At 22.1% G+C, this 27,117-nt stretch overlaps 1 protein-coding gene across 6 annotated transcripts in view; it reads left to right on the top strand.

The window, feature by feature from the left end:
• LOC127285040 (serine/threonine-protein phosphatase 2B catalytic subunit 2-like) overlaps window positions 1-27,117 on the top strand; it is a 116,643-nt gene that overhangs the window by 64,078 nt on the left and 25,448 nt on the right. For all 6 annotated transcript variants that reach the window (XM_051310823.1, XM_051310817.1, XM_051310819.1 and 3 more), the window contains exons 2-9: window positions 6,092-6,295; window positions 11,822-11,946; window positions 12,663-12,774; window positions 15,080-15,225; window positions 19,575-19,714; window positions 21,236-21,407; window positions 24,924-25,050; window positions 25,185-25,265. In XM_051310823.1, the coding sequence (XP_051166780.1) occupies window positions 6,092-6,295; window positions 11,822-11,946; window positions 12,663-12,774; window positions 15,080-15,225; window positions 19,575-19,714; window positions 21,236-21,407; window positions 24,924-25,050; window positions 25,185-25,265 (1,107 nt within the window). The remainder of the gene's footprint in view (window positions 1-6,091; window positions 6,296-11,821; window positions 11,947-12,662; window positions 12,775-15,079; window positions 15,226-19,574; window positions 19,715-21,235; window positions 21,408-24,923; window positions 25,051-25,184; window positions 25,266-27,117) is intronic.

Raw genomic sequence — 27,117 nt, 5'->3', positions numbered from 1 at the left:
ATTTAAAATTAGTACCAAAAATTTTCTAATTATTTTTTTATTAAGACAAATGAAAGTCCGTTCAAATTCGGCACGTTTTAAAAATTGTTTCAAATGTAAATTGCAACAAATAAAAATTCGGCTGTAGAAAATAATTTTTCTAATATTCTTTTTTCAAGAATTAAAAATTCTTCGAAATAACTATTTTGCCGATGATAAAAATTAAGGCATTTGTCAAAATTCAAATTCGATAAAATAAAAATTTGAGAAAATAAAAAAAAAATTTCTTTCAATTCGTTTAAGTAACAATTCTGTAATGTAGAAATTCGGTTAAATGGAATTTCTGTTAAATAGTAATTCGAAAGAAATAAAAATTTATGGAAAAGTAAATTCTAGGTAATAAAATTCTGTCGAACAAAAATTCTAAAAAAAAAATTAATTAATTTTCGAGCACATTTATGCGTTTCCAAAAATTCCTTTTTCATCAATTTTGTCGAAATATTTTTTTTTCCAAATTTTTCTTTAATAAACAAAAACAATCATTCTCGTGCATAGAAAATATAAGGTGAGAGATTTTTTGTTTTCAATTCTGACGTAATTTTATTTAATATTCTATACTTTTATAAAAAATTGAAAAGAATTTTTTATTAAAGCAAAAAAAAAAAAAAAGAATACATTTTTCATCACATTATTATTTATTTAACTTTGTGAACAGTATTTTTAACGCAAAAGCATAATGGATTGAATTATGTCACAGGCATTATGATGGAAATATATTTAACATTCCCCTTTCATACTCATTCGTATTAGTTCAAATTTGAATCGGACTTTGGCCAAAGTTCATGACATTGAACAAAATTAGATACCATAAATTTTAATTCACACGAATATGTCATTGAAAATTATTCTCATGATCATAATTTTTTTTTTTTGTTATTGTAAATATTTCGTATTTAATTTGCGTTTATTATTTAATATCAAAAGTTATATTATGAATAATTTGTCAAAAAAAAAAGATAAATTTATTTTTCTTTTGTTAGTAAAATTTTATTATTGCTTTTCAATTTTTTTTTCATGTATATATTTGTCTCTGAAACTTCTTTTCTGAGGTTTATTAGCCTATAAGTATATTTGCATGAGGTATTACATCATCGGATAATTGCATATGTATGTGTGTATGTGTGTGTGTGGTGCAAATGTCTTTCCTGGCAATACTACAGCTTTAGAATTTATAATTTGAAACTTTAATTTTTGCTCTTGATACTGTCAACAGTTACTTATATCATACACTAAAGTAGTTGTCCGAAATAATAAATTAGTTGGTCTTATTTGATTAATTTGAACATTCTCCCATCTATTTTCGTCAAATTTTCCGAAAATATTTTGTAACTGTTTTCAAACTATATTTAGTGAAATATTTATTTAAATATATAGTGAGATATTTTACGAATGATTTGATAATTTCTTTGTGAATATTTCAAAATTTATTTCAAACTCAATTTACTGTTATAAATTTTAGAATTAAATATTTGGAAATCATTTTTAAAAATTGAAAAATAAAATCATTCATTGAAAGCTGAATTTATAATTGTGTATTGTCAATAAAATTGAATTGAACAATTTTGATATACAAAATACAATACAATAATATTATATATAAATTTGTTCTCTCTTGTTCTTCGGATTTTCATTTATGAAAATTTTAAATTTAGAGAATTTAATTTTAACCGAGAATTGTTATCTTTACTATTAGAATTTTTAGAAGTTATATATTTAAAATTTTCTACTCAACCGAATTTTTTTTTTTTTTTTTTTTGGCAAAATCTCTTAATTCACAAAATTTTCATAAGGTTTCTGAACCTCGAACTAGAATATAATGACAGATTGAGACACAATATAATTTAGTGCTAAAAATTATGTGACAAGGAAAAAAAATTTTATGCTTCTGTAAATTATGTCAAATTGTTGCCGTGAAGAAATATTTAAATATGTTCCACGCGCGTGAGATTAGCGATATTATACTGTATTGGTATTGAGAAATTAATAATTATAAATAATTTAATAACAAAAGTGTAAATATTATGATTACATAACATAATTTTTTAAAATTAATTCTTCCTCTTTTAAGTTAAATTTTTAAAAATATTTTCTATTAAATTTTAATTTAGCCAATAATGAATTATTAAACAGTGAACACATAATTAAAAGTTTAATGAATTTTTAATAAGTTATTTTATTTCAAGAATTTTTAAATTTAGCGCCATTATCTATATAGTTTTGTATTACATGGTTGGTACTTCTTATTGGCAATTTACAAGATTTCTAACCTAAAAATTATCCTATTTAATTTTATAAATTGCGACATTATTTCAATAATTTTTGAATTTCGCTCCATTATCTATATAGTTTAGTGTTACATCGTTGGTATACTCGAACCATTCTCAATTCACTTGATTCATAACCTAAAAATTCTATTTAATTTTATAAATTGTCGTAACTGAAAATAAACTTGATACACTGAAAAAAGGGTTTGGTATTGACAACCAAACGTTTGGTTGGTATTTAAGCAACCAAAATTTTTTTGTTGAATCAACAAAATTTTAATTGTCTCAACCAAAAATTGTTTGACACAACCAAATTTAGAAAAAAACGATTTTTGTTGTCCTAACTAAAGTTTAATTGGGACAACCAAAATTTTGTTGATTGCTTAAATACCAACCAAACGTTTGGTTGTCAATACCAAACCCATTTTTCAGTGTACATTCGATTCATTTAATAATTTTTAAACTTTTTTTTCGATTTAATAAGCTTGAAATTCACTTTAGTATATCCAACATAACCTAACATTTGATTTCAGTCAGAAACATTTTAAACTTAAAGTTCTTCATTAACTTATTTTTATACTGATCTTAAAATTATTTTCAACAAAAATGAAATTAGTTTTTTTCTTAAATTTTAAACACGTTTTCCATTTAAAAGCCTCGTAAAAATTAATCAACAAAAAATAAACTTAGTTTTTTTCTATTACTTTTTATGTTTATTAAAAAAATTAGAAATTTTTTTTCAATCAGATTCATCTATTAAATTCAAGTATGAAGAACTGTTTATATAGCGTGTTTATGTGTTTTTTTATTTTAATCTCTTAAATTTTGAAGCTTTTTTTTACTATTAAAAATCTAATTTTTAGGTTAAGTGAAATAAAATAAGCTTCAACAATTCATAAAAAAAAAGACATTTAAAGTTAGTTGATGTATAATATTCACGTAGTTTGTTTGAAATGAAGTGAAATTTTGAGAGAATTTACAAGTTTTGCATTTACTAGTACTTTATAGATAAATAAACCTAGTGAAGCAAAACTACAATATAGACAGTAAAGGAACTGTGAAATGGGAACAGGAAGTGTCGTTATGTTTCCTAGTTTCATTGTACGTTGAACATACATACATACATACATACAAGAACTCTTTAGCTACATATTTGCGCAAAGAGAAAGCAAGAAAGAAGGATAGAAAATAACTAACTTTTATATAGTTTTAAGATAAGTTTTGAAGATACATATAATACTCTTTGTATACAGTTTTAACTGCAGTGACCTTTGTATATATATAAAATTAAAGAGGTTCAGCACATTGACATAACCTCAAATTAAAAATTGGTTTTAACAAATAAAATTAATTTTACTATAAATTAGAAAAAATCCATTTTAAAAATTTTCAAAACAAAATTATTTTGTACCATTTATTGTCATATAATAATTATTTAATTTTTTTTGAGTTAGTAAAGAATTATAATTTTTATCCAATTTTTACAAACAATAGCCTTATTTTGTGTTTTGAATTATTCTCTACAATTATGTTTATTGAATTTTATTAACAATATATATTTTTTTAATGTTATTATGAACAAGGAAAATTTTTATATTTTTGAAATCAAATATTATTTAGGTTTAATAAAAACTTAGAAATAGAATTTTAGAAAATATTTCAAAGCACAAAATTGAGCTATTGTTTCTAAGAAATTCGATAAAAATTATAATTGTTTACTAAATTTAAACAATTATTATAACAAAATGATACAAAATAATTGTATTTTAAAAATTTTACAACTTTATAATTTAGTAAAATTAATTTTAATTAGTTTTATTTAGGGTGTTTTCGGCATTCACTCAGAGTTAACTCTAGAGTTAGCAGTGGTGCTCAAATGTAAATTTTGATTTTCAGTTCGTCTGTTGGTTGTGAACGTTGTTGATTGGCAATTTGGCATAGACGATTCATTTTGATTGGCGCAGGGTTTGCAATTGTAACAACATGTGAAACGGGCCTTTTATTCTAGTAATGCAATGTTAAAATAAAATTTTTTGTTTCTAGATTTCATAAAAGTCCCCAAAAATTTATTACAAGATGACCCAGAGTTAACTCTGTTTTCTTGCGAGAGTAAAGAAAAAGGGTCAGTCCTAACCTTTAATGGCCGACAAAATTTGTGAACGGATTGTTTGTTTTGAAAAGTGTAAATTGAAACATAATAATTTATTTTTATTAAAAATTATTTTAACTTTTTATTTATAAAAAACAACTTTAATTAAAATAAATAATCTAGTTCCTTAAACAATTCAGATTAATTAAAGTTAGGGAAATAATGAAAAATTTGAAAACTATAAACTTTAAAAAAATAACACGTTTATGGGTAGCAAAAATATGTTCCATTTTTAAATGAAAAACAAAAAATACGTATAAATTAAAAAAAGTAAGCAAACAAGGACAACTAACTTCAAACTCAGGGTGATAAAAATAGAAAATCAATTTTTTTATTTAGGTAAATAAATTTTCAAAGATAATATCATTGAGCACCACTGTTAACTCTAGAGTTAACTCTGAGTGAATGCCGAAAACACCCTTATTAAAACCAATTTTTAGTTTGAGGTTATGTCAAGGGGTTGAATCGTTTGAATAATTTTAAAGTGATCTATTTATTTTGTTTATTATTTATATATATATGCCATTTCCGGAATTTTTTTTATCGCTTTTCGAAGTACACATCAATGTAAATGAAACTTGGTGTTATATTTATTGATACACAGATTAAAAAACCTTTTTTTTGAGTAAAAACAATTTCCAGTGAAATGTATAAACAATATTTATGTCAAAAAATGAATTCAATTGGTTTCAAATTTTTGTGTTATTAAATAGAATATTGATATCAAATTCTTTCTATTTTATCGGAATTAAAATATATCTACAATTTTCATCAACAATATTGGAAAAAATAAAAATGTATACAGTCATGAATTAACTCCGACGGAATTAAATCATGAAAATTAAAAAATGACATTAAACTCCTCTTACCGGGTTGTTTATTTAAAAGATACAACAATAAACCATTGAAAAAAATACACTTTTCAACGACTACCTACACGAAATAAAATGGCTTTAAAAAAATTTTCTTTATTTTTTCAACTTTAATATGCAAAAAGAAAATTTGGGTGATTGGTGTTAATTTGTTTTTTTTTTCGTTACTTATTTTGTTTTCTTTTAATCAGCTGTTATGACTGCGCGCGACGTTTCTTATTTTTCTTTGGTCAGTGATACCAACATAATTCTGAAGAGTGAGGTTATGTTTATCATATTTAATTCATGCATCATGTTGGTATCACTGAAAAATAAGAAACGTCGCGCGCAGCCATAACAGCTGATTAAAATAAAACAAGTAACAAAAAACGAAAAACAATTTCTAAAATTTTTATCGAATTAACATATATCACTTTTCTAAAATATAAGAGCTAAAGAAAATAAAGAAAATTTTAAAGTTTAAGCCATTTCAATTTGTGTAAAGTAAATTTTTTTTTTGTTAATTGAATATTAATAATATTATGTACACTCGTGGCCATATATGCCTACCTTTTTTTGTCCTTTTCTAACGCACGTTTTGCTATGACAACACATTAGTTGGAAATGGACAAAAGTGTACATTATATAATAATAATAATAATAATGATAATAATAAAATTAATATGACTATAATAATTGTATAGAAAAAATGATTTATTAATATTAAACTATTGTAATTGACAAAAATTGCGAGACAATTAATAATTTTTTTATTTTCTCTATTGCAGGCGTACCATTTCCTCCATCTCGTAAACTAACAATAGCAGAGGTCTTCGACACGCGAACAGGGCGACCACGACCTGAAGTGCTTAAGCAACATTTTATTCTTGAAGGTAGAATAGATGAAGCTGCAGCACTTCGAATTGTTAATGATGGAGCTGCTCTTCTTCGTTCGGAAAGAACGATGATAGATATCGAGGCACCTGTCACTGGTAAGTTTCAAAGTTATAAAAATAATTATAAATTGGCGTCACATACCTGATAATAATTCCAATAACAACTTTTCAAACATGAAATTGTTATATACTGAAAATATAATTATTTTCACAAAATTAAATATGTGTGTACAACAAAAAATGGAAGTAAAAATTTTTTTTTTTTTATTTTAATATTATTTTTATTTTATACATAGTTATAAATTTTATTAAATTAAAAAGAAAATTTAATATTAAATTTTACTTTTAGAGGCATTTTTTCCACGACATATAAAAATTAACATTTTCTTATCGTAAAGTTTGCAGTCTTTTAACTTTTAAGTGTTTCAATAGTGGTAATTAAGTTAATTATTATTATTATTATTTATTCCATGGATAAAGGATAAAACTTTCGTTTAAATAGTGCATTAGAATGATTTTCTAAATTTAAATTTTTTTTTAAATAATAATAATGTTAATATGCGATAATAATAATTAAAATTAAAAAATTTCAATCTATAAAAAGTGGGACACTAATTTTATATACTGAAACTCCGCAGAGCCAGTCAAACGTTCGAAAAAATGATAAAAATTGAAATTCAAAATTTTGAATTTTGAAAAATACTAGGTACATTATAGGAAATGAAAAGGCGCATCTTTTTTCTTTTTTAAATTTTCTAATAAAACGAATAGTTTAGTTTCTAGAGACCAAAAACTGAGAAATTTAAATTGTCAAATTTAATTAAGCTTTTAAAACATAAATCATCGTATCTTCGACTTATTAATGAATTTGATTCAAATTTGATATGAACACGTATTAGGGTCTGCTGATGACGAGAAAATAATAAAAAATGAAAAAATCATTAATTGTTTAAATTTTTTTTAATAAAAATTCAGACCAGTTGATAATAACGTTTGCTTACTTTCATCGACAAAATCATTTTAGCGATTAAGTGATTGAATTTTAGATTGTCGCGTAAAATTTATTCAATTATTATTTAATAATTTTTTTAGTTGTAAAATTATAAAAAATTGTTCTGAAAGAGATTTATTCCTCTCATTTTCCTTGACATTTTTAAAAAAAAGTAGACCTCAATCCGATTATTAGAACGGAAGATTAAGTTTAAATTTTTTTGTTATTATTGCAAATCTCGTAAACTAACAAATATTTTAAGCTGAAATTTACGTTAAAGATTAGTCTTACTATATATAACAAAATTCCAAAGTTTCATTGCAATCGGTTAACCTACTCCGAAAAAGTTAAAATCTCACCTGGAATCGCACTTCTATATTATTATTATTTTCTATTCACAATTAACATTTACAGTTTTTTTGCCATTTTGAATAAATGGTAAAATATTGTTCTTTAAAATTTTTTGTTTTATTTAAGTTTTAATTATACTCTCTAAATCTGAATAAGTTAATATTTACTTATTGTAAGTCCTAAATTGTCCTCGTAAAAAAATAAGTGTAAAGGGTCAGTTGGGGTAAAAGGGGACAAACTCGATATTTTTCACAAATTACGTAAGTTTCTTCCTTTAAAAGGTAATATTTGCGGGTTTATTTTTTTTAAGTTGTTATTTACATTCCTAGGATTAATTTTATGCAGCAGAAAAAAATTTAGATAAGCTTTAAACTCATGAAACTGACTGTCCCCATTTACCCCAAAATTTAGAAAATTTCATAAAATTCGAGGTAAATGGGGACAGCATAGTTTCTAAGAAAATTTTAAGAAAAAAGTTTTCTTAAGTATATTACTGTATTAAAAATGTCGATGTTAATTTTTCGTCATTTTTCATGAAAATTTTACAGTAAAAAAAAAAAAAAAAATTAGAACTACTAAATCAAATTTAAATATTCGAGTAATAATTATATACAGTTAAAATTGTTAATAATGTGACCCACTTGACACTATAATTTAGATTTTGAGAGTATAATTATCAGTTTGAGGATAATATAATTAATTTATTATATAAAATGTTTTGAAATCGCATCGTCTTTTATGGTCGTATAATTAAAATATGAAATATATTCTCTTTCAAAATGAAATTATCATTAAATGCACCAACTTCTCTTCTATCTTTCTGCGAGTACATATAATTAACGAATATATATATTTTGTTCCATAATAACTATATGTATACACAAGGTGAAATAAAAAAGAATTTAATGAAATTTTAATTAGTTCGATTGCTCACTGATAGAGAGTAATTATTAATTGTCCCGTCGTTGGATTATTAGTTTTTGTACTAAAGTTTTTAATGTGGAATAATAATTTCTCATTAAAGTATTATTCATATGATATTATTATTATTTATTTATTTATTTACAAGGTATAGAGGCTTAAAAAAAATCAAAAATGCCCTTTCGTAAAATATGTATTTTATTAAATATTATTATTTTATTTCAAATGCAAATTGAAATATTAATGATATAGAAAAATTTTATTTAAAAACCTCTTTTTTTTGAAAATATTTACATAAGCAAAAAATAAAATAAAAAAACAAAAAATGTTTTTATAATAAAATCTAAAGAAATTGTAAAGTTTCTTTCATAGATTCCTAAGACTTGTCGACTGGAAAGAACATCAATAAAAAATCGACAAGCCTCGAAAGTTCGTCGTGGGTCATTTTTTTTTGTATTACTTTTTTTTTCTCAATCCTGCATTAAGAGTCTATTTTCGTTCCTATAGAGTTTCTTTTCTCAACAGTGTCACTTTAAATTGTCAGATAAAAATATCCATACTCCAAAAAAGAATAAAAAAAAAAACACGTTAAAATTATTAACGTTTATTTACTATTTAAATTTATTTTAATTTATTTATAGATAATAAATAAATTTAAATAAATTTTGAGAAAAAATTGGTTTTTTTTTTAACTTTTTATATACTTTTTTTTCAAATAAACAATTTTCGAAATATGTTTTGTTTATGTAAAAACTTTTTGAAAGAAAACATTGCAAACATATATATATGTATATACAGTTTTCAAATTATTATTTTCTTGCAAAAAAAAAAGTACCTACTCAAATAAGAAAAGTAATTTTGATTGTACAAACTTTTCAAATCAAAATATAGAAAACTATACAACTTTACAAACCAATCGATTCTTAAAAGAAAACATTTATAAGTAAGTTACTAAATAATGAGAAATTTCTGAGACGAGAAAATTTTTTTCAAATTAATGTTTCCATAATGGAATTTAAGATATTTTTCCATTTTTTTTTTATTTTTTTCAATATTTTGATGTGAATTTAACAGAATTTTTATTTAATCAAAATTTTTTATTAAGAAAAATTTCTCTTTAATAGAATATAATTTTATCAGAAGTTTTATATATTTAAACAAATTTTTATTAAATTGAAATTTTATTTTCACCGAATTTTTAATTAAATAGAACATTTTATATATGAATGAATTTTTATAACTTAAAATTCTCATTTAACAGTACCATTTATTTAACGAAATATTCATTAAATAGAAATTCTACTTAACCGAACATTTATTTAACCAGTTTTTCATTTTACTGAATTTCTCTTTTGCTAAATTTTTAAATATCCTGATTTTTTATTAAACATCAAAATTATATTTATATTTAGCCAATTTGGTGCTAATTTGTGCTGCAAAATATTATTTTGTTAACAATTTTCAAAATTTTTAATAATAAATTATTCAAAATAATTCGAATTTAAATTCAAAAAAATAATAATTTTAACCAACAAATATTTAAAATTATTTTTTCTAAAACAAATTTTGTGCTGAATAATTGTTTTAGTCCAACACAAAAAGAAATAACAATAATATTTACGAGAAAAATTGCAAATTTTTAAATATGAGTCAATTTTAAAATTCAAAAATATTTTTTGAATTTTTTCAAAATTTATTATTTTTTTTTTAAAAAATGTTATTCTGAATTGTGCTAGTCGAACACAAAATGATACAATTATAAAATTTACGAAAAATTAATAATTTTTTAAATAATTCAATTTTAAATTTAAAAAAAAATTTACCGAGAAATGTTCAAAAATTATTATTTTTTAAAAACTAATTTTGTGTGCTAAATTGTGCTTGTTTAGCACAAAAAGATTCTACTGTTTTTGTAGAATAATAATTTTTGAATATTTTTGGAAAAAAATAAGGTTATTTTGAATTTTAAAATTGAATTATTTTCAAAAATATTTATTTTTTGTAAATGTTATATGATTATTTCTTCTTGTGCTGGACTAGCCCAATTGTTTATTTTTAATTACTTATAGGTAACATTTTTGAGCATGAAAAGTTTTTTTTTTGAATTTCGAGTTCTAATTATTTTTCAAAATAATTTTTACAGCAGATATTAAGTAGCACAAATGGACAGAATTTTTTTTTAATTAAGGAGGTTCAACCCATTAACATAACCTCAAACTAAAAAGTAGTTATTAACAGTTAACTAAAAATATATTTAAAATTTATTACACCCAAATCCGACAGATCCAATTGTACAATTTAAAAAAAAAAATTAGTTTGAGTTAAAATTTGTTGTTAAAATAATAATTAATAAACATTTTGTATTTTTTCTTAAAAGTTAGTGAATAATTCTAATTTTTATCCAATTCTTACAAACAATAGCTTATTTTGCTCTTTGAAAGATTTTCTACAATTCTGTTTGTTGAATTTTATTAAAAATATTTTGTTCAAAAGTTAATAAACAAATAAAATTTTTATTAAAATATTTTGTTCAAAAGTTAATAAACAAATAAAATTTTTACTAAAATATTTTGTTCAAAAGTTAATAAACCAATAAAATTTTTATTTTTTATATTTTTTAAACAAACCATTATTTAACAAAAACACAAAATCAAAATTGTAGTGAATCTTTCAAAGAGATAATTGAGCCATTGTTTATAAAAATTGGATAAAAATTAGAATTTTTCACTAACTTTTAAGAAAAAATACAAAATGTTTTTTAATTATTATTTTAACAACAAATTTTAACTCAAAATAATTTTTTTTCTATTGCATCTGTCTAATTCGGGTGTAATAAATTTTAAATATATTTTCAGTTCTGTTAAAAACTACTTTTTAGTTTGAGCTTACGTTAATGGGTTGAACCTCCTTAATTAATTAATTAGTCCCGTTAATAAATAAATAAAAAAAAAATTTTTTAATTTAAAAATAATTTTGTTTTATAAAAATTTTGCTCTACATAAATTCCTTTTAATGGAAAATGTATATATTATTTGAAAATTCGATGTATTAAAAAAAAAAAATTTGCTCTACAAAAGTTCAGTTAAATATAAAATTCTATTAGATTAGAATTTAGCTAAATAGAAATTCTCCGATATAAAAATTCGGTTGATTATAAAATCTCCTTTATAAAATTCTGTTAAATAAAAAGTTGATAATTTTTAATTTGAAACGACAAAAATCCCATCAGGTCTATAATAATGTGAAGAATATTTATGTTTTTCTTTTAATGGAAATAAAATAACAATAATAACAGCTTATACGATTATGTTAAGAGTCTTTGATTAGGTGTTAAATAGTGTATAAATTTTTATTTTCAGTCTGTGGTGATATTCACGGCCAATTTTATGACTTGATGAAATTATTTGAGGTTGGCGGACCACCGTCAACAACAAAGTACCTCTTTCTGGGTGACTATGTTGATAGAGGTTACTTCAGTATTGAGGTAAGAGTGTAAAATCTAGATTATACGACTTCTTCTATCAACTGCATATATACACACACACTATATACTGTGCCCTCTCCTTTTGCCAAAACGAGCTCGCTCAAATTTTATTTATTCTCATTCATCTTAAATGACACGACTATTTATACAATACGTGTGAACCTGTCTTGGCAAAAGTTTTCAACTGCACTTCTACTATAAGTACCTATACTCATAATTCACCAATTGAAATTTATCGAATTTTTTTCTTTTTTTTTTTTTTTTTCTGTACCAAATGTCTCTTCAATCTTGTAATAATTGTTTCATATAAATCTTTTCCCTGCAACTAAATTTTAAATGTGTTCCTTTACTCGATTCAATTCCTGTCCGGTACATATGAGTGATGAGGCGATTTCATTTAATATTATATATTTTTTTTCAATGCAATTCAAGCAAGACCCAAATAAAATATTGATTTTCATTTCCTTTTGGTTATATAAAATATATATATGTCCATTAGTAAAGAATGTTGCGATATTAAATTTTTTTTGGGTTAATTAAATTTTTTTTTTTAATTGATATTTCCTTTAACTTTTCTTTTCGATTGTTAATTGATTTTTTTTTTTTTTTTTAATTGACATTCTTTTTAGAAATTTAAATTTTTTTATTTTTAAAATGTATAGATGAATTTTTTATTTTTTGGTTCATTTTTATGAATTAGAATTCTTTTGTTGCAGTGCGTTTTGTACCTGTGGGCATTGAAACTGTGCCATCCAACCACACTCTACCTCCTTAGAGGTAACCATGAGTGTCGTCATCTTACGGAATACTTCACATTTAAACAAGAATGTAAGTAATTTTCTAAAATTTTTATCTTCTTAAGGGGAGGTAAAAGTGAAATTTTTCGTTTTTTTTAAGGGTGTCAATTTATTTTTCGACTTTATTAAAAGTATAAAATAATGCTACGATATGAAAATTTAGAAAAAATATTTATTTATTAAAAAATTTTGTAATAGAATTTAAAATTGAGCAAAATTGAAATTTGAAACCAATCATTCTGAACAATCAATCGTATGGGTTTTAAAAAAATTTAATTTAAAAAAAAAAAATTTCTAAAAAATTGTTAAATAATGTAAAATAGCCAAAAATTATTTGTCTTCAATTTTCCATAAAGAAATAAGATTCTAGGTTTAACAAAAGTTCAAAAAAAAAAAAAATTACAACTTTGTATAATGTAAATTTTGATTAATTAAAATTTCACTCATAATAATTCTTTTTAAAATTGAACTTCTTCTATTACACAATTTTTAATATTTTTCATCGTCAATTATTTTCACACTTTTTTAATGATTTTTAACAATTGTATGGATTTAATTTTTTTTTCAAAACATTAATTTTCTAAGTCAAAAATTTTTTTTTTTAATTTCGATAACGTAAAACATTTTTAGATTCTAAATAATGTCAGGAAAAAAAATTATTGCCTAATAACAACGAAAATTTTAATAGGTTTCTAATTTCAGTTGTTCATCCCCTTAATATTTACAGCTAATAAACAATATAGAGGAAGCGTCAATTTTTTATTTTTTTTATTTAATTTTTTGCTTGAGGTTATTTTATTTATGAGGATTTTTTATCGAAATTTAAAATATTTTTATTATATTTTTTAAAAATTATATTCTATAATATAAATTATAAAAAATTGATGCGGGAAATATTTCAAAAATGCAATGAATGTTAGATACAATTTCATCTTTATTATCAATTTTAAAAAACCACTTTATTTTTAACAAAAATGTGAAGAATTTATTTAATTTTAAATTCGAGTCCAATGACTTATTGCTATATTGTAAAATTTCACAAAGTTAAATAAAAAAATAAAATAAAACTCTACCGCAAAAAAAAATCCACGAATTTCATATTTTATTGAAAATCTGATTCAATTGTTAAATGTAGATTTAATTTTTATTACATTTTCTGTGAAAAAAATATATAATAACCGATTATTCAATGTTATATACAAAAAAATATTTCATTCATTTAAACAATCAGAGTTCGAGTAAAGGTAATTTAGATTTTTATGAAACTAATTAAAGAAACTTTTGTGAAATAATAAATTATTCTGTAGTCACTCTGGTGTTTATTTTAAAGTTAATAATGATTAATTTTTTGTTAATTGCAATTTTAATTATTAAGCAGTTTTAGTTGAAGGTAGTTAAGATTTTCAAAATTCAAAATGGCGGATCTAATATAGCATTTTGAAAAATTAATCAAATTCGTATCTAAAAATAAAATAGTTGCTCGGAATATTGTGATCGTTAATAATACGAATTTGATTAAACGAAAAAAAAGATTTACCTGCAACAGTTAAATTAACAATTTTTTTATAATTCGAACATTTTGTAATTCGATCTTTTAGTAATTCGTACTATTAAAAATTCGATTCTTTGATAATTCAAACTTTTAGAAATAAGAATTTTTTGGTAATTCGAATTTTTAAAAATTCAATCTTTTGGTAATTGGAACTTTCAGAAATTCGTTTTTTTTTTTTTTTGGTAATTGGAACTTTTCAAAATTCAATCTTTTGATAATTTGTACATTTGAAAATTCGAACTTGTAATGATTCGAATTTCTAAAAATTTAATATTTTGTTAATTCGAAATTTTTAATTATTCAATTTTTGATAATTAAAACTTTCAATAATATTTCAAACTTTTGAAAATTCGATTTCTTGATTATTCGAACTTTTAATAATTCGAATTTCAAAAAATTCAATCTTTTTATAATTCGAACTTTTAGAAATTCGAAATTATAGTTAGTCGACATTTTGAAATTTAATTAAATGTTTAATTGACTTTTTTCGAAATTAATGATTATTAAAAACAAAAAAAAAATAAATGTAGAAAACCTTAAAATTGTTTGTTTATAATTTTATGAATTGTCGTAATTTTAGTTGAACATGTTTTAAATTTAGCGCCATATTGTCTATAGTTTTGTTTTACATAGTTGGTATAATTGTACAACTGTCAATTCATTCGATTCCTAATTTAAAAATTCAATTTAATTTTGTTAAATTGTGTTAATGATCTTTAATAGAATTAAAGTTTATAAAGATTTATTAAAAATAAGTTTTATTTTTATTACTTTTCTTTTGCAGGTAAAATAAAATACTCAGAGAAGGTGTATGATGCATGTATGGACGCATTCGACTGTCTGCCGCTTGCTGCTCTCATGAACCAGCAATTTCTCTGTGTTCATGGTGGCCTTTCGCCGGAAATTCACAATTTAGACGACATACGTTCCGTGAGTATACACATAAATAATATTGATAATTTTTAAATTATGAAGAACATAAACAAAGTCTCTATCCGTATGGCAATGTTTGTCATATAAATTATATAATTTTTATTTACAACGTGCACTATCGCACTCTACAAATTGTAAGTTCCTATATATAGAACTTGTTGATCCAATATATATATATAAGGGATAAATCTTCTTTACAAATATTATTTAAAATCGTCTAATACAAAAAAAAAGATAAATATAGGGCGAAATGTAAATTTATAAATGAGATTCTCAAATACTTTTCTACATATATGTATATATGTATATATCTATACAAAAATTCTGCATCTTATTATCACACTTTATGTAACTTCCTGTAGAAAAATTTAAGGACATGTGACTGTTAAGTCACGTGTTTTCGTATGTAAATATTCTCTGTTGATTTTCTCGTCAAATATTTGATGGATTGAGCTGAATTTTTTTTTTAGAAGTCAAAAAAAAATTAAAAAAAAAAATCGCTTTACAGTATTTTTGACTTTACAAATTTTCAACTCGATCTTTTAAGTGTTTTATGCAAATAAAAAAAATCTACGAAGAATATTTGTATATTCAATCACGTGATCTAGTAGTCAAGTGTCCTTAAGATTTTTTTTAAAAAAATAGTTGAAACTTATTTTAAAAACCATTTGTTTCTTAAAATGTTAAAATGAATTTTCAATAAAATTTGTATTTTTAACGAATTCGAATTTGTTAGAATTATTATTTGCTATAATTTTTATTAGACAGAATAGCTATTTAAAAGAATTTTTATTGGACAAAGAGAACATTTTTTTTCTATTGGAAAATTTCCATTTGCCTGAATTTAAATTTGAACGTATTTATAAATCGCCAAATTTGACCGAACTTACATATTTGTCCGAATAAAAGTATAACAGACAAAATTTTGGCGCTAATTTTAAATATTAATCAACCATAATTTTGTTCGTAGTTTCTGATTTTGAAAATAGTGTCAATATTTTTTTTTGTTACATTTTTTATTCAGTCAATTTGAAATTTAGGTCAAATTCGTCACATTTTTTAAATTTTATTAAAACGTTAATTCATTTAATTAACAATTCTGTAATAATTAAATTCGATTAAATAGAATTTCTGTTAAATAATAATTCGAAGAAATGAAGATTTGGCTAAAAGTAAATTTTACGTAATTAAATTTTAAAGTATTTCATTAGATAAAATTATTTTTTAGACGAATGTTCATTTTCCGAATTAGCATTTGATGGAATTTTTTTTTTTAGACGAATTTTTACATAGCAAAATTTTCAGCTACCGAAATTACTGTTTGGCAGAATTTCTCTTTACTCAACATTTTATTGCAAAGAATTCTAATTTATAACTGAATTTTAATTTTTCAGAATTTACATTCAACAAAATTATAATTGATTCGAATTTTTAAATGACAGAATTTCTAATTCACTGAATCTACATTTATCCGAATTTTCATTTGTTTGAAATTACAAAAATGTACCCAACAATTATTTAAAATTTTGTTGAATGAGAATTCTGCTAAATTAAAATTCGATTAAATTAAAATTCTTTAAAAAAAAAAAAAAATAATAATTGAGTAAAGTTAATTTCTGTCGAATAAAAATTCGGAACCTAAAAATTTTTCTGTCATATTTTTTATTCGGACAATTAAAAAAATTTTAGTAAAATTTATCGCGTTTTAAAAATTTTATTCAAATATAAATTCGTTTCAGTAAACATTTTTTTCAGTCAAATTTTCAATTTTTCGAATTTATCCAACATTTTTCCTCCAGATATTTATGAGGAAAAATTAATTTCTTGTAAAAAAAAAATTTCGTCGTTCTAAGAATTCTGTCAAACTCTAAGCTCGACTTAATGCAAAGTTAGCTAGAAAAAAAATCTTTCTGTAAAATAATTTAAATGGACTATTACGTCTAATAAAAATTCGAGCTAATAATAATTGAAAAATTCAAATTAGGTGAAAAAAAAAAATTCTATAAAATTTGAAAAAATTTTTATTTATACTAATTTGAATTTGTCAGAATTATTATTTGCTGCAATTTTAATTATGTAGAATATTTATTTAAAAGAATTTTTATTAAACAAAAAAAAATTACAGAAAAAATCTTATTTAGCCGACTTTTCTTATTAAACAATCAGAACAGTCGAAATTTTTTTGTTACATACTTTTATTCGGACAAATAACAGTTTGGTCAAATTTGACGTTTTAAAAATATATTTAAATTTAAATTTTTAAACAAATGAAAATTCGCCTATAGAAAATAATTTTTTGTAATATTCTTTTTGTCTAATAAAAATTCTTTTAAATAACTAATTCTGCCTAATGAAAATTCAGACAAATTCAATGAAATAAAAATATTGTCAAAGGAAAATTCGTTTAAGTTACAATTCTGTAATATAAAAATTCGGTTAAATGGAATTTCTATTGAATAATAATTCGAAGAAATGAAAATTCGGATAAAATGAAATTCTTGATTAATTAAATTCTTTTAAATCAATATTCTGAGGTGCATGATTACAAAAATCATAAGTTAGAACTTTTATTTTAAAGAATTTTATTACATTTAATTAAATTTTAGTCAAATTTTCATTTTCTGATTTAGCATTTCGACAAACATTTTTTTAAACAAATTTTTTAACTTAAAAGAATTTTTATTTAACCAAATTTAATTTAGCAGAACAAAAATTTAGTAGATTTTTTAATTAAGCAGAATTTTAAATGATTCAAGTTTTTAATTGACAGAATTTTCAATTCCCAAATCAAGATTTGTTCGAATTTTTATTTGTACTAATTCTTATTTGATAGAATCTTTAAACCGCCGAATTTTCATTTGTCCGAAATTGCAAAATGTCCAAACAAACAATCGAAAGAAAGTTTTCATCGCGATTTTTAAAATTGCCCAATTCACAATTTTTTTTTTGATGTTTACTAATTGGTCAATCATTTTTTAAATTCGCTTCGAAATTTTTCTGTCGTTTATTTATTCGGACATTTTGCAATTTCGGACAAATGAAAATTTGGCGTTTTAAAGATTCTATCAAATAACAATTAGTGCAAATTAAAATTCAAACGAATGTAGATTCGGTAAATTGAAAATTCTGGCATTCAAAAATTTGAATCATTTAAATTTCTGTCAAATAAAAATTCTGCTAAATCAAAAGTCGTTTAAATTAGAATATTTGAAAATAAATCTAAATAATTTTTTGAAATAAAAATTCGTTTAAATCGACTATTACGTCTAATAAAAATTCGAGAAAATAATAATTTTGACAAAATCAAATTTGATGAAATAAAAATTCTGTAATTTATAGAAATTCGATTGAATGAAATTTCTCTTAAATAATAATTTGAAGAAATGAAAATTCGTTTAAAAGTAAATTCTAGATAATGGAATTTCGTTAAAATGAAAATTCTAAGAAATTAATTTTAAAGCATATTTATTCGTCTCAGTGAATGCTCATAAAGAAGAAACTATAAGTAAAACACAAAATAAGAAAAAGAAAAAAATTACTAATGGAAAAAAGAAAACTCCCGCAAATCTGATAATAGTGAATCGCATTAAGCTATTACTTCTAATTCGTATAATTCTTCCCTCTTCTTTAATTTTTCACGAATAGCCAATATATTTAGGGGTAATTAACTGTATACGAAAAAAGAAAGTCAACAGGTCAGTCTATATAATATTGTGTCTATTCTTATTAGGGATAATGAAAGAAAAAAGTGGGTGGATTTTGGGGGTGGAAATACGGAAATAGGTGCAGCGTAGATTGTGAGTTAGAGGGATAAAAAAAAAAAAAAAGTGTTACAGGTCGAAAATAAGAATTAAAGGATCGTTCGATGGGTCGAGTGTTATGAGAATCGAGGTAGAGAGCCGGAAGCGAACCAGGCAGCTCGATGTACCGCCACCTGCTGTATTGATCGTCCATTTACTCCATGATACCTTTTTGCGTGTATATCCGCTTTGATATATAAATGTCTATAAAACTATTTGTTTATTTATACAATAGAAAAGTTTTGTGCTATTTGTCTCTAAATAGAAAATAAATGTAAAATAATATTGTCTTTTAACAAAATTGTTTATTTTTTTTTTTTTATTATTATTATTATTATTTTAATTGTCACATTACAAAGGAAAATGTTACACATTGTGTAAATAGCGGTATTAAATATTTAAATTGAAGAAACAAAAGGGAAAATATTACAATAAAGTGAGGTTTTATTTTTTTTTGTTTTTATTGTAAAATTTTTCCATTTAAATTCGAATATATATTTGTTTTTCTGAACTTTCCTGAAATAATAATTGATTTTTGTTTTACAGTTGGATAGGTTCAAAGAGCCACCTGCTTACGGTCCCATGTGCGATATTCTGTGGTCAGATCCCTTAGAAGATTTTGGAAATGAAAAAAATGCTGAGCATTTTTCTCACAACAGTGTTAGAGGATGTTCATACTTTTACAGGTAATTCTTTTACAGATGCTTTTTATTATCATTTTCTGTTCTTTTTCATTTCACTTTTATTTTATTTTTTTTCTGTTTTTATTTCTTTTTTATTTAACGTTATTTTATTACGTTTTTATTTTTTCTCCATTTAATTTAATACACTATATTTTTATATTATTGTTTGAAAATTTCTTTTCTTTCTTTTATTTCATTATTATTTATCTTATTTGCAGTAATTAAGTAGAATTTAACTATTTGCATTAATTTTTCATTTTTTTAAAAAAGAAACAACATTAAATTATTAATGACAAACTTATTTTTAAAAAAATTTAAAAAAAATTTTTTTTAATAATTACTAAATTATTAATCAAAATTAAAATGATTTTTTTAAATTTTCGAAAAAAAAGATAAAATTTTGTAACTAGAGAACAGGAATTTATAAAATTTATAAAAATAGCAATTTTAGAACTGTTACATCAAAAAAAAATTTATATTTTAATTGCAAAAGGAGTAAAAAACAAAGAATGAACATTTTTTTAGTTTAAAAGAAAAACTTGTTATTTCGTTGTTAACTGTTACGTAACAGACGGCTTTTTATGATGATAAAGAATCCAATTTTCGATTAAAAAAAAATATATATATTTAAAACAGGAGTTTGCTTTTTGAAAAATGTGTGTATTTAAATAAAAGCAAATGGATAAAATTGACGCTTTTATCATCGGTTTCTTTTATACTAATTGTAAATAAATTTTCGTTTACTTAAAAGCAGTTTGAAAAATCAACTTTATGAGCGCAATTAAAAAATAATTATGTTTTTTAAATTATTCATTATTATCTGAATTCTAAATTCAATGAAAAAAAAAATTAATTGAACTTTATAAATTTATAAAAATTATTTAACAAAAATTATATATAAAAGAATTGTAATAGGATTATTTATCAATATGTAAATTTTTAAATTCAAAACTCTATTTTAAAAAAGAAATAAAGACAGAAAATTACTAGATTTTATTATTTTATTTGTTTACAATTTTAATTGATATTTATTTAAATTTTTTCAAATAAAAATGAATTTAGTAATTTTTGATTAAAATATTATTAATTTTAATGTTATTTTAAAGTCAATTTATAAACGTAAACAAAACTTTTACATTAAGTTCAAATTTACCTTGTGATGTTTTGTATTTTGAAATATATATATGTATAGGACTTTTATAATATCTTATCGTTAGTTTATTTTCTTGATATGAACTAATATTTGAGAACATATGTCAAATTGAAAGCCAAGCAAATAATTGTTAATTTGAACAAGCTAAAAGATGTATGCTCAGAATATTAAGAATTTAAAGAACAATAAATTATTTTTAAAATTTTTTATTTTTTTTTTAGTTTTGTTCTAATTTTTTTTTTTTAATTTAAAAAAACATGACCTATTTGTATTTTTTCAATTTATTTAGCTAATTTTTTTTTTATATTTAATATGTTATTAAGAAAAAATTATTGATAACATTTGGAAAATTTAATTGTTTTTTTTTTCAGTTATACGGCATGCTGTGATTTTCTCCAAAGTAACAATCTTTTAAGCATTATAAGGGCTCACGAAGCTCAAGATGCTGGTTACCGTATGTACCGTAAATCCCAAGTAACGGGCTTCCCATCGTTAATAACAATATTTAGTGCTCCAAATTATCTCGACGTATATAATAATAAAGTAAGTAGTATTTATTTGTAAAATATTTTTTTTAAATATTTAATTTTTTTTACATTTTGACTCTTTTTTCTTTCAGAAAAGAAAAAAATTGCAATTTTTATAAACAATAATTTATTTCACTCAGTGAAATATTCTCTACAATTGTTAACATTTTTCAGTTCAGTTAGACAACATTTCAGCTTTTCAATAAATAATAAAAAAAAATTTTTTTTTAGAGGGGAAACTGGGATATAAATAAAAAATAATGGTTAATTTTAAAAAAATGGGATTAAATATATTTAAAAAAAAAAAAATGTTTTTTGAAAAGGAAATAAAAACTTAAAAAATTTCTATTCACAAATTAAAATCCATAAACTTATATTAAAGATATATAGGTCTGAATATGACAGTGAATGACTGTTTCCACTTCAAATGCTTCTTAATTCGCTGTCATATTCAGACCTATATATCTTTAACATAAGTTTATGGATTTCAATTTGTGAATAGGATTTTTTAAAGGGTTTTTAAAATACTTTTTAATGCCAATAAAAGTTTTAAAAAAATAATTTAACCCCATTTTTTCAAAATCAATCACAATTTTTTTTATCTTTAACCCCATTTTTCCCCTTGAAATTTTTTTTTTGTTATTTTCATTGGAAAGCTGAGATTTTTTCCAATAAACTATGTTTAAAATAATGGGTTTGAGAGAATGTAAAAAAACGATTTTTTCCGTTTTTTTTTTTTTTTACATATTCTCCCATTGTTGTTCCATTTTTATATTTACATAGTTTGATGAAAAAAAATTCCAGCTTTACGATAGAAAAAAAAAAATATTCAAAGAGGGAAAATGGGCGCATGAATTTCTCATAAAAATCATTAGTTAAAATTTACATTTTAAAGAATTTTATTTAGATATAATTATTTTTTGTATTAGCATTTGACAGTATTTTTTTTTTTTAACGAATTTTTATTTCACAAAATTATTTAGATATCGAATTTTTGTTTGAAAGAATTTTTATTTTACAGAATTTTGTCTTTACACAACTTTTTATTTCTAAAAAAATTCTTATTTAACCAAATATTAATTTAGTGGAATTTTCATTTGAGAGAATTTTAAATGATTCAAATTTTCGAATGCCAGAATTTTCAATTCACCGAATCTACATTGGTTCGAATTTTAATTTGCACTAATTATTATTTGATAGAATCTTTAAAACACCAAATTTTCATTTGTCCGAAATTGCAAAATGTCCGAATAAATAAACAACAGAAAAATTTCGAAGCGAATTTTAAAAAAATTATTGACCAATTAGTAAGCAGCAAAAAAAATTGTGAATGGGCAATTTTAAAAATCGCGATGAAAACATTCTTTCGATTGTTTGTTTGGACATTTTGCAATTTCGGACAATTGAAAATTCGGCGGTTTAAAGATTCTAACAAATAAGAATTAGTACAAATAAAAATTCGAACAAATCTTGATTTGGGAATTGGAAATTCTGTCAATTAAGGGGAGGGACTGGTGAAATTTCAGCCTACTGAAGTTATTATTGTTAAAGAGTGTCAATTTTTTTTCTGGCATAATTTAGGATCCAAAATTATTATAAATTATTAAAATTTAAAAAAAAAAATTTTTTTAGCCATTTTAGAAAATTTATTTTTTGGAAAAATTAAATTTCTTTAAATTCCATACGATTGATTGTTTAAAATCGTGAAAAAAGCGTAAAAAAAATTCGACAGTAAAAAATAATGAAAATTGTGGAAGTAGTTGAATTTTTTTCAAAATTACCACTAAAATTGGAAAGCAATCAAAATTGATCTTGTTTAGGAGTAATAATTTTTTTCAACATTTTTTTTCAACCAAAAATCTTATTCTACTGAGAAAAACAACAAAAGGTAATTTTTAACAATTTTACAAATATTTTTATTTTTCAAAATTTTCATTTTTTGAAAAAATTGAAATTTTTCAAAATCCATACGCTTGATTGTTTAGAATCATGAAACAAGCGTATAAAAAAATCGGCAGTCAAAAATAATTAAAATTGTGAGAGAAGTTTAAATTTTAAATTTTCGAGAATTTTGAATTTGATTTTAAAAATTATTAACAAATTTATAGTTTTTCAATTTTTCATGATATATTATACATTTAAATAATTAATATTGTCAGAAAAAAAATTGACCACCCTTAAACAGCTTTAATTTTGATGTGTTAAAATTTCAGCGGTCCCTCCCCTTAAAAACTTGAATCATGTAAAATTCTGCTTAATTAAAAAATCTACTAAATTATTGTTCTGCTAAATTAAATTTGGTTAAATAAGAATTCTTTTAAGTTAAAAAATTCGTTTAAAAAAATGTTTGTCAAAGTGCTAAATCAGAAAATGAAAATTTGACTAAAATTTAATTAAATGTAATAAAAATTCTTTAAAATAAAAGTTCGAACTTATGACTTTTGTAATCATGCACCTCAGAATATTGATTTAACAGAATTTAATTAATCAAGAATTTCATTTTATCCGAATTTTAATTTCTTCGAATTATTATTCAACGGAAATTCCATTTAACCGAATTATGTTACAGAATTGTAACTTAAACGAATTTTCCTTTGACAATATTTTTATTTCATTGAATTTGTCTGAATTTTCATTAGGCAGAATTAGTTATTTAAAAGAATTTTTATTAGACAAAAAGAATATTACAAAAAATTATTTTCTATAGGCGTATTTTCATTTGTTCAAAAATTTAAATTTAAATATATTTTTAAAACGTCAAATTTGACCAAACTCTCATTTGTCCGAATAAAAGTATGTAACAAAAAAATTTCGACTGTTCTGATTGTTTAATAAGAAAAGTCGGCTAAATAAGATTTTTTTCTGTAATTTTTTTTTGTTTAATAAAAATTCTTTTAAATAAATATTCTACATAATTAAAATTGCAGCAAATAATAATTCTGACAAATTCAAATTAGTGTAAATAAAATTTTTTTCAAATTTTATAGAATTTTTTTTTCACCGAATTTGAATTTCTCAATTATTATAATAATTGAGAATAAGAATAAGAATAAAAATTCGAGCTAATAATTTTTAGCTCGAATTTTTATTAGACGTAATAGTCTATTTAAATTATTTTACAGAAAGAATTTTTTTCAAATGAAAATTCGTTTAATTAGCTATTTGGTAATATTGAAAATCGATTAAATGGAATTTCTATTAAATAATAATTCAAAGAAATAAAAATTCGGCTAAAATAAAATTCTGGGTGATTAAATTCTCTGGAATGAAAATTCTAATTTGATTTTTATGTGAAATTTGTGCATCGTGTTAAATATACCAATTTTAATAATTTTTTTGTGTAGAATTTTAAAAAATAGATTTTGTCGATGTAATGTATTGATTTTTGACAGTGTACAATTAAAGTATATTTAACACGTGCCAATAATTATATTTACCATGGAAATGAAACAAAAAAAAAATTCTCCTTTAATGAGTAAAATAGGAAAATAAAAGAAAATAATTGAATAATAAATGACAATTTTCTTTTAAGGCGGCTGTGCTCAAATACGAAAACAACGTGATGAACATCAGACAGTTCAACTGTTCACCACATCCCTATTGGTTACCTAATTTTATGGATGTTTTTACGTGGTCTTTACCATTCGTTGGAGAAAAAGGTATTGTTCGATAATAAATTGAAAATTTTTCTTTTTTAATTAAAAATAAGAGAAAAAAAAAAATTATTCTCATAATTTTAATATAACAATGAACGTTGTTCATAATTTTTAACATTTTATCTTGTACGTTTCAGTCACTGAAATGTTAGTAAACGTATTAAACATTTGTTCCGATGACGAGTTGATGAGCGACGGAGATGAGGGACTGGAAGAAGGTAATATCCGTTTTCATTTAGTATTTCTCAATCTCTATTAAATACAATATTCTTATAATTAAACAGAAAATTCTTGCTATTTCCAATTTGTTTAGAATTTTTTTTTTCTTTTTTTTTTATTGATAAAAACTATATAATTTTGTAAGCAAAATTGTATAAAACCAATTATTCTCAATTCGATTCATTATGTAATTTATAATTTTGGAAATGGCAGAGCTTTCCTTTTTTTTTGTTACCCATTGGTAAATTTTATGCATTTCTTTATTTACACTTTTGTCGACTTTTTTTTGAAAAAAAAAGTTTTCCTCTCGGAAAACTATTTTTTAAAATTCGATTTTCCTTTACAGACTTCTATTAGAATTTATTTTTTTATTTTTTCTCCATACGGTAATGCCTTTTATATTTAGAAAATTTTAATAATATTTTTCAAAAAAAAAACTTAATTCTGAAATTTATTTTTTGAACATTGCTTCTTGGAACAGATGGTAAGAGAACATCAATCGAATTTACTATTCATTATACATATTAATCGCTTTCAATAGAATAATTAATTTTAGTTATTTCAGTTGAAGTAAGCAAACTAGAGTTTTTTTTGTTCGATAAAAAATTTCTAAAAAGAGAGTTTCTGTTTTTTTTTTTTTTTTTTTTTTTTGTGTGGAAAAAAACTCTAGTTTTGTTGCTATATATAAAATAGTATTGATGTATTTGATTTCTTTTTCAATCTCAAGTTAAATATCGTTTTACTTCCACTTCACTTACAAGCATCCATAATACACATTTCCAATTATACGTCCATGAACAATTCTCGTGTGAATGGAGTTCCTTCACAAAATTTTATAAAGTATTTTTTCCACACTCCTTTGCTGCACTTTTCTTTTTTATTCTATTATTAAATTTAAAAAAGAAAAAAAAACTTTACAATATCTAATTTCTAACTCACAGCTCAATTTTTTCACTATAGTAATATATTGAGAAAATATTTAGAGACAATTTTCTGAATGGTTAGATTATGTCTATCGATTTATTCTTTTTTTTTATGATATCACTTATAAGAGCATGTGCACACTGTGACGTCTCACGAAATTAAATAACTAATATTTCAGATGAAAAATATCAATATCCGATAACGTGACAGGGTTTAAAAATTTTTGTAGATCATTTTTGAAATAAAGATAATCTATCTGTGAAAGGGAACGAGAAAATTAATGATACACTTTTTTTTTTATTATTATTTTCTCTTACAGTAAATTTAAAAAAAAAAATTGAAAACTAAATCATTTTTTGAAAAAACTCGTCACCCGTTATATTGACAATAAATTTAAATTTAAAATATTATTTTTATATCGAGAGTAGTAACTTATAAAGTAATTGCTTTAATAATATTACAATAAAAATGTAGGTACTTTAATTAGAGTTTTACAAGTAAATTAAAAAGTAGGCATGTAGCGATAATTAGTTAAATTTTTTATCATTTAATTTTTTATTTTAATTATTTTTACATTGTAATTTCATTTGCAGTAACGGACAAAGAATACAATGATAAATATACGAAAATAAAAAAAATTACTTAATATACAAAAGTTTACTGACAAAATAAATTCTTAATTTAATAAATAAATTTTCGACTAAAGAATATATATATATATTTAAAATAAGAAATATTTTGAAAATCAAGAATATATTTTTAATGTAAAAAATGATTTTAAAAATATTGTTTCTATTTTAAAAATGGCGTATTCTTATTTTGAATAAAAAAAGTTTTTAAATTTGGAATCCAGTGGGAATTTAATAAGTAGAAACGAAGAAAGAACAATAAAGAAATATAGCTACAAATAAAATACTTTCACACTAA

The sequence above is a fragment of the Leptopilina boulardi genome, unplaced genomic scaffold (assembly GCF_019393585.1).
Source record: "Leptopilina boulardi isolate dan_hultmark-lab unplaced genomic scaffold, ZJU_Lbou_2.1 LbouV2_328, whole genome shotgun sequence".
In the NCBI taxonomy this organism is placed as follows: Eukaryota; Metazoa; Arthropoda; class Insecta; order Hymenoptera; family Figitidae; genus Leptopilina; species Leptopilina boulardi.
This window is presented reverse-complemented; position numbering and strand designations above follow the sequence as displayed.